Genomic DNA, 13,779 nt, shown 5'->3' with positions numbered 1-13,779 from the left:
ATCATTTATGTAAAATCCTCGTCACCATGTTCCTCTAACATGCGTCCCGAGTCTGTCTACAAACCCCCCAGTGATGAGAAAAGTCCATCCTCTCCGTCTTCTGCCTGCTCCACTTTTCAGAACATGTGTGCTCAAACAGGCCGTTTGGAGATTTTCCCTTCATGACATCACAAAGGGCAGTAGCCCCTCCCCCAGGTGGGTGACACTCCCACAGCTAGGTGTTTGTTCTGCCCTCTGAGTCTGCCTTCTCACTGTAATCAATAGGACATGGAGCCAGAAAGCAGCGAGTACACCCGAGCCCTTCCAGAGAGGGGGCGTGGCCAGACACAGCTCATTTACATATTTAAAGCTACAGACACAGAAACAGCCTGTTCTGAGCAGGGCTGAAATAGAGGGGTTTATAGACATGATCAAACACAGGATCAGAGTGGATTTACAACAACACACTTCACACACATGATGAAGAGGAGCGAGGACACTGATTTCACCTGAAGAGGAGGAGATCATGTGACCTTTAGATCATGTAGCAACCGTGTGCCTAGAAGTCAAGAACTTGTTTGAAATAACTCAAAAACTAAAAAGTGAAACCAAAAATAACCAGAAGTGGAGTCCAAACGTTCAGCGGGTTAACCTTTATTTCAAGAGCAACGTAAAGACTAATTCGTACACAGCCATCGTTAACACATAGACAATACAAAATAAATATTCACATCACTTTGTTCTTCATCACCAAATAAATACCAAATATATGTGCAGCTCATTATTCCCAGTGTATTGCAATGTACTGAAAATAGTTTGTGAAAATAAAAAGGAAAAATCATATAAACAGAAGCACCGAAAAAAACAAACAAAACTCTTTAGAAAATTATTAAAAAACTTTTAGTTACAAAATATTTGCACTTAAAAAGATCCCAGTATTTTTAAATAAATAATAAGATATATAAAACAATTCATAGTTGATATCTTAAAATATTTCCCCGTTGTCCAACAACACAGAGGAAATGATTTCCTGTCTATTGGTTTTTAAATCTTCTCAGGTAGTGATTTGAAATCAAACAGAAGATTAATAAATAGATAATGAATAATAAATAGGCCAAAGAAGAAAATAAATACAGCAGACATGAATGAATAAGTTATTAAACCAACATTTGCAAAGGACTTAAATTGTTACACAGCAATAGTAAGAATGACTCTACAAACTAGTCCTGGAGGTGCAACATCACTATGCTCATATCGAATACTATCAACATTATCGAGTGGAGATGGGAAATGTTCACTAACTAAGAGGATCTGCTCCGCTAAGGCCGTTTACTGCACTCCTGATTTTGTTCTGATTTCGACCTCGGGACGCCGTCGCTTACAGTAACAGTTTGATTCCGGTGTACCACCACACGCTTTACACCCACACCCTCATCTCGTCACACATACCGTCATAAAAAGCAACATGCAAACAGCAAACAATACAAAGAACAGATGACAAAGCTCCAAATGAGAAAAGACTTAATTACATACAGTATCTAAAAGGGTTTGGAAAGAAAGATTGGATTTGTCACTGTGATGCCCCTCCCCTCCTCGTCCTCCTCGTCCTCCTCGTCCTGTCCGTCAAACCTCGATGCCCTTCACCGCCTGGTTGATGGACTCGAGCAGAGCCCGGTTCTCAGGGTTCTGGTAGCAGTCTTTATTGGTAAACATGTGGGTCAGGGTGTCGACGTAGCTGTCGAAGTTCTGCTCGGATATCGGCTCCTGCTGGGAACACAAACGTCGGAAAATTAGAATCCATGGCCTCACGACAAGTCGTAGTTTTAGTAGACGACTTGTTTCCGTGAAATTCCTGCCTGTTCAGTTCTCTTGTTTTGTTTCATAATCCTGTTAGATTAAAGTTTAAAAACACTTTGCACAGATTTGTCCCAGGAAGGGTTTGTAGTCCTACGTGCACATTTGTTGACTGGCCATGTTTCGCTACAAAACCTTCACCAGGCGAACAGTTTGTAGGAGAAGTCGGCCATCTTGAATAGGAAGTTCCCTCAAGGTCGCAACCAATCAACATCCTCACAGCAGATTTGACTAAATCAGCTTCCTGACTTAGATTTAACAGACCTCAAAGTCACACAAAGCAAAAAGGAGTTCCACTATGACTAAATTCATAAATTCAACTTAAACAAAAGGCCTGAAGACTAAATGAAGAACAAAACAAACGTAACAATACATCGTGAATCCAAAGTAGAAAGAAAAAATAGGAGATTATATATAGTGGTCATAGCCAAGACTTTGCTTGTTTCCATTCATATTCAGCCTAAACCAAAATCATTTCTCGCATTTCAGAGAGCTTGGAGTCTCGTCTCCTCCCAGGAAAGACATTGGTTTCTCTGTTTTCTCTTTTCTCTGAGGTTACTTTATCATGTCTTACGCTTGTTTCCAAAGAAGTTAAGATAGGTCAGCTCTTCGGCCGTGAGATAGTAGGAGACAGGAGGAAGGTCATGCTAGTTGTTTGTATCTACCATTGTAGGCAGGCGGATGTTGGTCAGGCTGCGGATCAGCGCCTGACTCAGGCCGGATAGCTCCAGGAACAAGGCCTCGTTTCTGTCCTCGATTTGTTTATTCTCGTCCTCCATGTTCATCAGGTTCTTCTCCATCGAAGTGATCTGAAGCAGACAGAGCACAGAAGTCTTACATACATGTTTGTCTTTATTTTTCTGGTCCTGTTCAAACCAACAGCCTCCACGTGGCAGCGTCTCCTGGGTGTAGTCTTAAAAGATGTATGCAGCTGAGCTCACCTGAGTGTGCAGGTTCATCATGTCGGCCTCCATCTCTGAGTTGGACTCGCTCAGATCGTTGATCTCCTTGTTGAGCTGCTTGATGTCCTCGTCGTTGTCCAGAACTGAGCGAGAGCAAATTAGCAAATAACATCAGGACTAATGTGGATTCTATGAGGGCTGTTGATCCATCCATTCATCCATCCAAACATCCATCCATCAATCCATCCATCCATCCAAATACGTCCATCCATCCATCCATTGATCCATCCATCAATCCATCCAAACATCCAAACATCCATTCATCCTAATACGTCCATCCATCCATCCATCCATCCATCCATCCAAACATCCATCCATCAATCCATCCATCCATCCAAACATCCATCCATCCATCCATCCATCCATCCATCCATCCATTGATCCATCCATCTATCCATCCAAACATCCATCCATCCAAATACGTCCATCCATCCATCCATTGATCCATCCATCAATCCATCCAAACATCCAAACATCCATTCATCCTAATACGTCCATCCATCAATCCATCCATCCAAATACGTCCATCCATCCATCCATTGATCCATCCATCTATCCATCCAAACATCCATTCATCCAAACATCCAAATACATCTATCCATCAATCCATCCATCCAAATACGTCCATTCATCCATTGATCCATCCATTGAACATCCATCCATCAATCCAAACATCCATCCATTCATCCATCCATCCATCCAAATACATCCAAACATCCATCCATTCATTGATCCATCCATCCATTGATCCATCCACCCATCCATTGATCCATCCATCCACCTGAATTTCCCTCGGGATCAATAAAGTATCTATCTATCTATCTATCTATCTATCTATCTATCTATCTATCTATCTATCTATCTATCTATCTATCTATCTATCTATCTATCTATCTATCTATCTATCTATCTATCTATCTATCTATCTATCTATCTATCTATCATCCATTCATTGATCCATCCATCCATCCATCCATCCATTCAAACATCCATCCATCCATTCATTGATCCATCCATCCATCCAAACACCCATCAATTCATCCATCCATTTAACATCCATCCATCCATCCATTCATCGATTGAACATCCATGCCCTAGTTCATCCAAACATCCATTCTTCATTCACCCAAAACATTGGAGTCATCACCAGGTAGAAAAGACTAACAAAGGTAGTCCAGACATTCCATGTATAAGCAACATGTTTAAGGCTCATCCCGGGTTGTCCTGAGGTTTACCCGGCAAGTTCAGATACTACCTCCCTAAAACTGGACGTGTCTGGACTCAAGAGTCTCCTGTCAGACTAACCTGCCTGAAAAACCAGAAAATAACCAGAAGGATCTTATCCAGCTGCCTTAGCCAAAATGCACTTTATGCAGTAACTCAGTGAAGCTGCTTACAGAGAGAGGCATGGCTTAAAATGTTGGGACCAACGTGGTGCTGAGCATGAAAACATTAGCACACGCTTCATGTCCTCGTGTCCTTTTGACTTAGTCTGAGAAGTGATAGAAGCAGCGCCTCTTACCATCACTGGCTCTAAACTTCGCAGTGATGTACTCGTCTCCCGGGAACTTGGTTCTCTTCTTGTTGGCTGAAGCTCTGGGGCAACCTGAGAGACTGAGAGGGGCATCGGATCAGAACCAAGGTTCATGAAACACCCTTTAAATCTATGATAGAAATATGAGCGCTCGCTCAGACGTTAAGGATACCTGCGATGTGTAAGGAAGCTTCCGTTTGCGTGTCCGGAGCCGTCGCAGCCTGGAGTCGGACAGGTCGGGCCCTCAGTCTTAAAGGCCTTCCAGGAGAAAGGCGTGCCATTAAGAAGGCCTTCCTTCTGCCGGCGTGCTGCAAGCGGACAGCCGTAGGCACTGCGGTGGGTGGCATACTTCCCACTGATGTGTCCCAGACTGTCACAGCCAGGAACTGGACACCTGAAGACGTAAAAAAAAAAAAAAAACCCGTAGAAATGTGAAATCGCAAGACACAATCAGTCTGTCCAACCTCGATAGACGTTGGTGTTCGGTGAACTCAACATGAATAAATTTAGTTTTCAACATGGTACCAATAAAAAGTTCAGGGGCTTAACTAAATTCTCTCTAAACTTTATGATTTATTCGTTTTTAATGATTGAGAAATTAAAAACTTTGCTTTGGTATGGTGTCCCGCATGGACCAATTCTTGGTCCTCTGCTTTTTTTTTAATGACTGGTGCTGGACTGGTATTTTGGTCAAAGTCTCTTATGTTCTCATTATTATTATCTTTTTCTTTTTTTTTTTACTTGACTGTGTACTAAAACATTTTGAAACTGATTTGAAGAAAACACATCTCGTAGTTCTCGTCTACAGTTGCTCACCTGAGCAGCTCCGAGTCCTCCTTGTCGTCCTTGGTGGGAGTCACTTTGATTCCACTTTTCTTGGCTCGAGGGCACCCGGACAGACTTAAAACAGAAGACCAATCAAAGTCAGTACGGGGTAATTGAAACAAAAGGCGAGGAGGGGGGGGGGAGATAGGGGGAAAGGCTCCTACCTTCTGTGTGAGGCGTAGTTTCCTGTGATGTGACCTGAACCGTCGCAGCCTGGAGTCGGACACCTGAGACACACACGGAGACACGCAGAGGCTCTTTCACTCCACAGACTTACATTAACTGCAGACAACAGGCAGACACCAACTTGTCCTCACTACATAATCAGAGTTCATAGTTTTTTGTTTGGAATTGTTTTAATGTTGGATTTAATTATAGTTGATTTGTTAAGTATTAGAGTTAAAAGGAGAGCAGGGACAGAGCTGTAGCTGCAGACTGAGTGCTCAGTGAACATGTTGGAGGTGAGAGACAGGAGAAAGCAGACATACTTTAGTTCAGCTGTGTGGGCAGCCATGAGGGTCCGAAGTGATTTATCAGCAAGAGGACAGCCTGACAGACTGGAAGATAGGTCAGAGAGAGAGCGTCAGAAAACCAGACTGAGAACAGGATGTCTGAGCATGAGTGAAGGAAAGAGCCGGAACCTGAACCCGGACTGCAGAGCCAGGACAGGACCGGACAGAGCACACACACACGGAGGACAGGGGTTAAACTTAATGTATCTCTATAGTAGTGGAAATGTTTGGCAGTGAAAAGTCAACAGAGAATGTGTGAATTTAGAAGGTGAAACTTCTTCATCGAGAAGAGAAGATCACAGACTTTGACTTTACTTGAAAAGACTGAAATCGCCCCCTGCTGGCAGTTAGAGGAAATGCAGGTTTAAGGCACTTACATGATGGCTTCATTTTTTTTCAGACCTGAAAAACAGCCTGTTGTTCGAGCTAAACAGCTTCACATGGAGGCAGTATCTGGGGCATGAATCATGTGCAAGAAATCATAATTTAACTAGTATGTCAAATACAAGCAGTAGTTATGTGCATGCCAGCCTCTGGGTAGGTCATGTATGGACAGAGGCTACAGGCTCTTAAATAAATATATATGTGCTCTTATCAACCGGCTTTTCAACTTCCAACATATTGTACTTAACACAGCTGCACATTTTGCCTCCTTGTGGCTCGTTTGAACGCAGAAATTTACCTTTTTTTTTTTTTTCTTTTTTTTTTTGATCCAAGATCCAAGTAAGTAAAATTCACGAGGACTCTGACTCTGAGTTTTTTTTTATCTAATTCATGCCACATCTCAACAGACTGGAATTATTTATTTTCTTTTTCAGATTAATACAGTCCCCCAATCTTTACAACAAGATGAATCAACAACAGGAGCAGAAATCAACTCCAACAATTCACCTGCTTGTTGAATCAGTGGGAACTTACCTTCGATGTGATGCGTAGTTGCCGGTGATGTGTCCACTGCCGTCACAGCCGGGAGTGGGACATCTAAAAAGACACACACTCGCAGGTCAAACACTAATCTGAAGCCTTGCACTGTTTACGCCTCACACAGAGGAGACGTGACGGCGGCATCAGATGAAGACAAAACTTTTTTATAGCTAATTGGCAGATCTATTCTTTCAATACAAGACACACTGAGAAACTTCACGACACAGACTCAGGTTTCTTTTGTTTACAGAGGCTCAATACTCTGGAGAGCTCATCTTCATGGAGTTAAATTATCCTCATCATTTTTAAATTAAGACTAAAAGCTTTCCTGCTAAATCAGGATTCCTGACAGTTTCTTTTGTCTTTGGATCATTATCCCCTTACAAGCTCAAACACTCATTTAAATATTATTATATTACATTTATATTCTTGTTTTTTATTCCTGACTTAAGTGTGTGATACTAAAATGGCACTTGTATTGCTTTCCTTTATTATTTGTTTTTATTTTATTTATTTATATATAAATATATATTTTTGCTTTCTCTTATGGTTGTTGATTTATTTTTCTATATTTCTTGGGGAGGTCCTTTCTTAAGTTTTTTAACCTCTCCCGCACTTACTCTTTTTTTGTTTTATGTTTTCTTATTTGTGTAATTGTCTTTTTGGTGCAAATAAACAAATAAATAAAATACTGTGCATTGAAATATTGCACTAAAAGGATCATTTTAAAGTGTCAGATGAGATTGTCTCTTGAGTAGTAAACGCATTAGACGAAGATAACAGTCACATGTGCAGAACCCGTGTGCCATATTTGTCTGCAGAATAGAAACATGTGACGGCCGTGTCTGAAGTTGAATCCTGCACAAATGTTTCTACGTTTCCAGAATTGTGAAGAATAGAGGACATTGGCTTTTCAGGCACTTCTCATTCATTCATTCATTCATGGTAGGTGAAGCAGGAATGTTGCATCATGGGATACTGACACAACCAACAGGTACGTTTAAGGCTAAAGCTAGCTGCGTGTGCTTTGATTACAACCAATCGAATTTCTCCCTCTGTCCTGTCCGCTTGTCTCCCGCTGTGAGGTGCATGTGTGAACAAATGTCCCCGGCCTATCAAAGTCCTCCGTGGTGACGAACGCTTCTCTCTGAACTGTAAATGTTTTCGCCTCCTTTGAGCACATCTGGCTTCAGCTAGCTGAGAGCTTGTTTCAGGGTGAAGTGTGAGCGCGCAGAGGTCACGTCAACTTACATGAGAATGTCCTTTTTGCTGTCTTTGGGTGGAAACTTGACCTTGTAGCTGCCTGTGGTGACCTCGCCAGGGTACGTCCTGTCCTCCAGGTTCTCCTGGTCCTCCTCCTCGCAGTCAGATGACGTGTAAGAGGGAGCAGCACAGTCGGCCTGAAGACACGTAAGGACACAGTCAGCTAAGAAGAGGAGAGAGAGACGCGGCGTTTGACTCTGTTTTTAGTGGGCGTGTCGGTACCTCTTCGTGGTCTTCCTCTTTGACTCCACTGGATTTGGTGAAGTCCAGCGGCCCCTCCCACTCTGGCTGAGAGTGGCCCTGAGACAAGGAGGCTGGGAGGAGTTGAGAGGATGAAGACGAGGAGGATGAGGGCTCTGGAAGCGGCATACCCTCCCTCTTTGTCTTCTTCATGCTGAGGTCCAAGGTGCCGTTCTCGTCCACTTCAATGTCCGGCTCCTGCGTGGTTCAAAAACATCGTTCTTACAGGAAGCCTGGTCTGAGGACGTCCTTAAAGTGTGAGCGGAGACGTTCATACCTTGGTGCAGGGTTCCCTGGGCTTGGTGCTGAGGGTCTCGGGTCGCTCCCAGCAGCGTGTGGACAGGTTGAGGATGGCCGTCGCTGCCATGTGAGCCGCCTCTGCGTCCTGGCTGTAGTCGTAGCCACTGGAGGACGACGAGGCGCTCTTCGGGAAGCCTCCTCCGGACACGCTGTGACTCGGGGAGGGGGGCTTCGGGAATGGTTTCGCTGTGTGGGAAAGAGAGGATTAATGTGCGAACCTGAGCGTTCTTAAAATCAGCCCGTGGAGAGCGGCACAAATGATTCTGACGCGCGTGATTGGTTCTCACATTTGAAGGCTTTCGGTGATGTTTCAGTGCTGCTGGGCGTCTTTGGAATGAGCATACGCTTTCCAAACACCTGGACATCGAAGCTTGCATAGTCAAAAGACACCTTGGAGTATTTCTCCAGCTCCTTGGCCAGGTTAGCGCGGGGCGTGGTGGTCACCGTGTTCGGCCTGAAGCTGCCATACTGAGGGATCTCCAGCTGTTTCACAAAACACATAGGCCTGCAGGAAGAAGTGGTCACATGGTCGTTACCCGCCCCCCAGCAGTGACACAGGTGTTTGCATGAAGTTAAACAGCAAGCGTGCAGCGCACATGTCTGACCTGAGCACTCTGTCAGAGTTGGAAGAGGGTTCGCTGGATGGAGCCTGTAAGTGAACCTGCTTGTCCTGACCTTTGTTCAGCTTCGCTGCTGCAGCGATGGGACAGCCGGACAGACTGAGGACACGGATACAAAGGCTTTCATCCACAGGCAGGAGATCTGACAGCTTGTAATGACAGACTTGTTAAAGACAGTGTAGGAATGAGTCGGTCGAATTAAAGGGACGGTTTTCTCTTCAGGGATTCACAAATCAAATTGTTCCTTTCTATGAAGCTAGAAGAAGGATAAAAGCCCCCACATCCCCCTGCTGTTCCCCTCATCTATACATAACTTTTACTACATTTAAACATGTGTTATGCACCTTAAATGTTTCTGTCATGTGTTGTGTGTTTTTGTAAACGGCAGTCAGTGTCAGCAAAGTCTCGTCTGAGCTTCCAAAAGTCTTTAAAAGAAAAAAAAGATCAACGTGCAAAACCTGCAAGAATCTGAGTGGGAACATTTCACAAGTCAAGAGTTCTGCCTCCATGTTTTTTTTTTTATGAGGATGACTCACTTTTTGATCGTACACCAAGTGGCCAAACAAGGAACTGCATTCACCAGAGAACAGGGCAGAGAAAGCCTCGCTCTGCTAATGAGCCACGACTAGAAGCTCTATTTTACTACGACTTAGTGAATCACATGTGTCCCTGTTAACTACACATAAAGACATGTATGTTGGTATAACATATATATTACACATGTATGTTGGTATAACATATATATTACACATGTATGTGGGCAGCTCTGGAGGTTGTGTCTCGGGTGTGTCTTTCACCTGCGGTGCGTGTTGCGGTTGCTGTTCACGTGGCCTTGACCTGTGCAGCCGGGAGTCGGACACTTCAGGATGTTCTCGTGCATGGCCAGAACTGCACACACACACACACACACACACACACACACACACACACACACACTGTTCAGCTCGCTGCAGTGATGGAAGTCACAAGAGTTGGAAGAAAAGGCAGAAGTGGCGCTTCACATCTTCAGCAGAACATCATTCACTCAGTCGTGGTTAGACTCAGAGAAGCTAGAGTGGTTATTGGAGTATTAGTATAAGATGTTAATTCTGTCAATAAGAAAGCAGCTGTGGTAGTTCTAGTGTCATTAATGTGCTGGTAGCAGTAATAACAAATTGTAACTAGGCCTTGGTTTTCAAAGCTCCACTCACGGTGTTGAATACCTGAATACAAACGTCTGCAAAAGACAAAATACAGGTGAGAAGTTAAAGACTCGTCGTGTCGAGGGCGGCGTGCTCGTGTGTGAGAGCTGGCGTGCACTCACTCTCTGGAGGGATTCTGTCTTTGTGAGGACATCCGGACAGACTACGATGGTGAGGGTACAGGCCGGTCACGTGACCCGTCCCGTCACAACCCGGGGTCGGACACTTCACCTCCTTCTTTTCTGAAAACAGAGCGAGAGAACAACGTTTAACTGCGATGGTCTGGGAGAAGCTTCTGACCCGTGTGAAGGAGACTCAGATCTGATGGTTGTTGTTGTACCTTTGCTGTAGTGCGAGGGCCGGCGGGCCGTCGACGCCGGCTCGGAGCTCTTGCTGGACGAGCTGTACGGATGATACTCGGGCGAGCTCTGCGACTCCTGACCTCCCTTCACCTCCTCCGCCTTCAGGGCGATGGCCTGCTCCAGCAGTCCCAGGTTCCCCCGAGTCATATCCCAATTCTCCGAGTCGTCTGTGATCCCTGAGCCCTCTGAGATACGATCCTCCTCCTCCTCTTCCTCTTCCTCCTCCTCCTCCTCCTCCTCGTCGTCCTCGTCGTCGTCCTCCTCCGAGCGGACTTCTATGACCACGGTCGTCGGGGAGCCTTTGCTGGACTCCAGGTCCTCCTCCTCGTCTTCCTCCACCAGCACCTCGCCGTCTTCCTTCCCCCGCCTCTCGTCCTCCTCTTCCTCTCTCTCCTCCTCCTGCTCTTCGTCCTCCTCCTCTTCCTCGGTCATGGGGGTGCAGATCTTCACCTCTCTGATTAAATCCTCGGCTTCAGATCCCTGAGTGTGCGGACTGAAAGTGTACAGAGTGTTGACTTCTTGGTGGACCTCCCTCTCTTGTCCCTCCTCGTCCTCCTCTTCCTCCTCGTCCTCTTCGTCTTCATCATCCTGCTCCTCCCTCTGACTCTGCTCCGCTGTTGATTCTTTGGCCTGATAGTTGTAATCTCCGCTGGAGTACTGGTGATCAGAGTTTTCCTGGCTCATCGTCTGCCTTTCTTCCACAAAATTCTCTCGCCTTTCTCTCCGCTCTTCCTCGACCTTTTCTTCTTCTTCATCTTCATCTTCTGCTACCTCTTCCTCCTCCTCTTCGTCGTCTTTAAGCTCAGTAACATCGGCTTCTTCTTCTGCGGCTGGCTCTGATGGTTGATCTTCTGTCACCACCTCCTCCTCCTCCTCCTCCTCCTCCTCCTCCTCCGCGTTCTGCTTCGTCTCCTCCTGCTGCTGATCCTCCTTCAGGATCTCCGGCTTCTCTTCCTCGTTGATTTTCTCGCTTTCAGTTTCGTCCTCTGCGAGATTCTCACTTTCTGAGGCCACGCTTTCGTTTTTCACGTCTTCTGCCGGGAGACAAACTTCTGTGGTCGTTTGCTGCGGCTCCTCTGTCGTCACCAGCGAGGAGGCGGCTGTGGAGGGAAAGCACAGATGTGTATATGTGAGCACACTAAGACTAACTCCTATCAGCTACACGGGAACCCCTCCGTGCATCGAGTCCGGGGAGACGTTTAGAATCTGGACTGCAGTACCCATTTCAAACACTAGTCCTGCCTCTATTGGACCGGACGTCTGAAGAGAGACAGGAAGTGGACACTCACTTGTTGTTGATTCTTGTCTGCCTTTTGTTTTCTTCTTCTTCTTCTCTTTCAGTTCTCCTTCGTCCTCCTCCTCCTCCTCCTCCTCCTCTTCCTCTTTTTGCTCCTCCTCCTCCTCCGCCGTGTCACTGTCCGCGTTGAGTCCCTCATCTGCTGCCTGTTTGCTGGGCTGGGTCCTCCTCTTGGGGGCGGACTGGTTCTCCTCAGCCTCGGCCTCCTCCAGCTTCCTCTTCTTCACGATGGGGCATCCCAGCGCGCTGAGCGGAGAGCAGCACACGTATGTTAACACGGAGTCGGCTGACATGGACAGAAACGTGTTTGGAGGGAAAGATTTAACTCATCAGCCGTCCTCACGCCGCGTGTTTGCACCATGAGCTTTAACGCCGCATCATTTAAAGGGTTAACTCGTGTTTACACTTTACCTTCTGTGTCGTGAATATCGTCCGCTGACGTGACCTTTGCCGTCACATCCAGGGGTCGGGCAGCTGCTGCTGACACAGAACACACACACACACACACACACACGTTTCATCCACACAGGTCACTTCATGGAGTTTGATGTTTGTTTATTAAAGGACAGAATCGCTCACCTTAAGTCCGGCTTCATGTCTTGTCCTGCAAGTTCTGAGGACGTGAAGAGACGAGAGGAAGGAGAGATAAGACACCAAACGACCCAGCGACACAATGTGATCACAGACAGACAGACAGAACGTCGTACCATACAATCAATGTGATATAATACAGCTACATGAGGATGCTCATCGCACACTGCACAGTGTTCAGCTCTGTTTAGCTTCAGCAGCAGGTTTGTTATCCTGCCTGCATGATGTCGAAGAGAAAAGAGGACATTTCAAACGTCCAGAGCTGATTGGACGAGAGTGTGTGTGTGTGAACCTTTTCCAGGTTTGATTCAAACGCCTGGTTGAATCACGCCATGACGTCATGATGTGTAACTCAGGGTCAGATCAGGCGAACCCCCGAGTACAGGCCATAGATACACACCATGAAAGGTCACATCTGGGTCACTACATCAGGCCTGGTGTGTGTGTGTGTGTGTGTGTGTGTGTGTGTGTGTGTGTGTGTGTGTGTGTGTGTGTGTACTGACCTCGGATGGTCTTAGAGCGAGTTCTTGTTCGTGTCTCTGTTGTTTCTTGGCTCATCTGAGAAAACAGAAAAAAAACATGATTCATAAGACACACACACACACACACACACACACACACACACACAGTAGGTAGGTAGGTAGGTAGGTACTTTGATGCTGTGGCTCGTCCTCTCAGTTGATTGGCTCTCCCCTGGTCCCTGGTGGCTGAGTGTTTTGACCTTTTAACTCATTTTCTGTGAGAAGAAAACACAAAGAGTTAAATGATTGTTGTGTTTGTGTCGGTCGTTCCAGATGTGTTTGTGAAGTCAAATGAAGTTCGAGGTTCTGCTGCAAATACGACTTTAAGTTCACCTAACTTTAAGAGAACCGCTTTACATTCATTAACACCTCAGTAATAAAGATGACGTTAATACTGACAGTTCTGGGAACATGTTGGAACCCCCCCCCCCCACCCCCCCCCCACCCCCCTTTTTAATGGATGCTGCACCACAGGAACTATGAGCTGTTTTAGTTGCTAGAACAGTTTAGTGGACTGTTTTTAGCTCCTGCTTCATGGTGTGTTGTTCTCAGGGATGGATCCCCAGAACCATCAAATCCAAAACAACCGAACCCATCCTTCAAAGATTCAAGGTTTTCCTTTACTTCCTGTATTTTCTTATTATCTTATTTGGATTTTTTTCTGTCTATATTGTCTTATCTAATACCTATTGTCGTCATGTTTTTATGTCCTGTATTTGATGTCGGTCTATTTATAAATCCTTTAAAACACTCTGAACTGATGTATGTTTGATATTTTCTGAAAAACGCGTAAAATCCAAGTCTTTTAAAAATA

At 45.5% G+C, this 13,779-nt stretch overlaps 1 protein-coding gene across 4 annotated transcripts; it reads right to left on the bottom strand.

The window, feature by feature from the left end:
* Positions 1–605: 605 nt before the first annotated feature.
* On the bottom strand, positions 606–13,182 carry myt1a (myelin transcription factor 1a). 4 transcript variants are annotated; one of them, XM_079359851.1, is made up of 22 exons: positions 13,097–13,182; positions 12,948–13,002; positions 12,433–12,466; positions 12,265–12,333; positions 11,846–12,099; positions 10,535–11,656; positions 10,317–10,436; positions 9,811–9,901; positions 8,999–9,112; positions 8,681–8,898; positions 8,371–8,579; positions 8,076–8,291; positions 7,842–7,990; positions 6,585–6,647; positions 5,643–5,711; positions 5,319–5,381; positions 5,146–5,229; positions 4,502–4,723; positions 4,318–4,409; positions 2,775–2,878; positions 2,499–2,642; positions 606–1,746 (listed from the first exon to the last, which is right to left on the bottom strand). In XM_079359851.1, the coding sequence occupies exons 2-22, from the start codon at positions 13,000–13,002 to the stop codon at positions 1,603–1,605; spliced, it is 3,636 nt and encodes a 1,211-aa protein (XP_079215977.1). In that variant the 5' UTR covers positions 13,097–13,182; the 3' UTR covers positions 606–1,602. The 4 variants fall into 4 exon arrangements, with proteins under 4 accessions (XP_079215977.1, XP_079215979.1, XP_079215978.1 ...); XM_079359853.1 differs by having other exon boundaries at positions 606–1,743; XM_079359852.1 differs by having other exon boundaries at positions 12,265–12,330.
* Between the last annotated feature and the right edge of the window lie 597 nt (positions 13,183–13,779).

Source organism: Symphodus melops (assembly GCF_947650265.1).
Source record: "Symphodus melops genome assembly, chromosome: 13".
Classification (NCBI taxonomy): Eukaryota; Metazoa; Chordata; class Actinopteri; order Labriformes; family Labridae; genus Symphodus; species Symphodus melops.
This window is presented reverse-complemented; position numbering and strand designations above follow the sequence as displayed.

What these genes read in the sequence shown, in the direction of transcription:
- myt1a (XM_079359851.1), bottom strand. Translation starts at nt 13,002, where the DNA reads ATGAGCCAAGAAACAACAGAGACACGAACAAGAACTCGCTCTAAGACC. An exon ending in CAGACAAGAATCAACAACAA is followed by an intron (nt 11,657 to 11,845) that starts GTGAGTGTCCAC and finishes TTCCCTCCACAG; the next exon opens with CCGCCTCCTCGCTGGTGACG. An exon ending in GCCCACACAGCTGAACTAAA is followed by an intron (nt 5,382 to 5,642) that starts GTATGTCTGCTT and finishes TGTGTGTCTCAG; the next exon opens with GTGTCCGACTCCAGGCTGCG.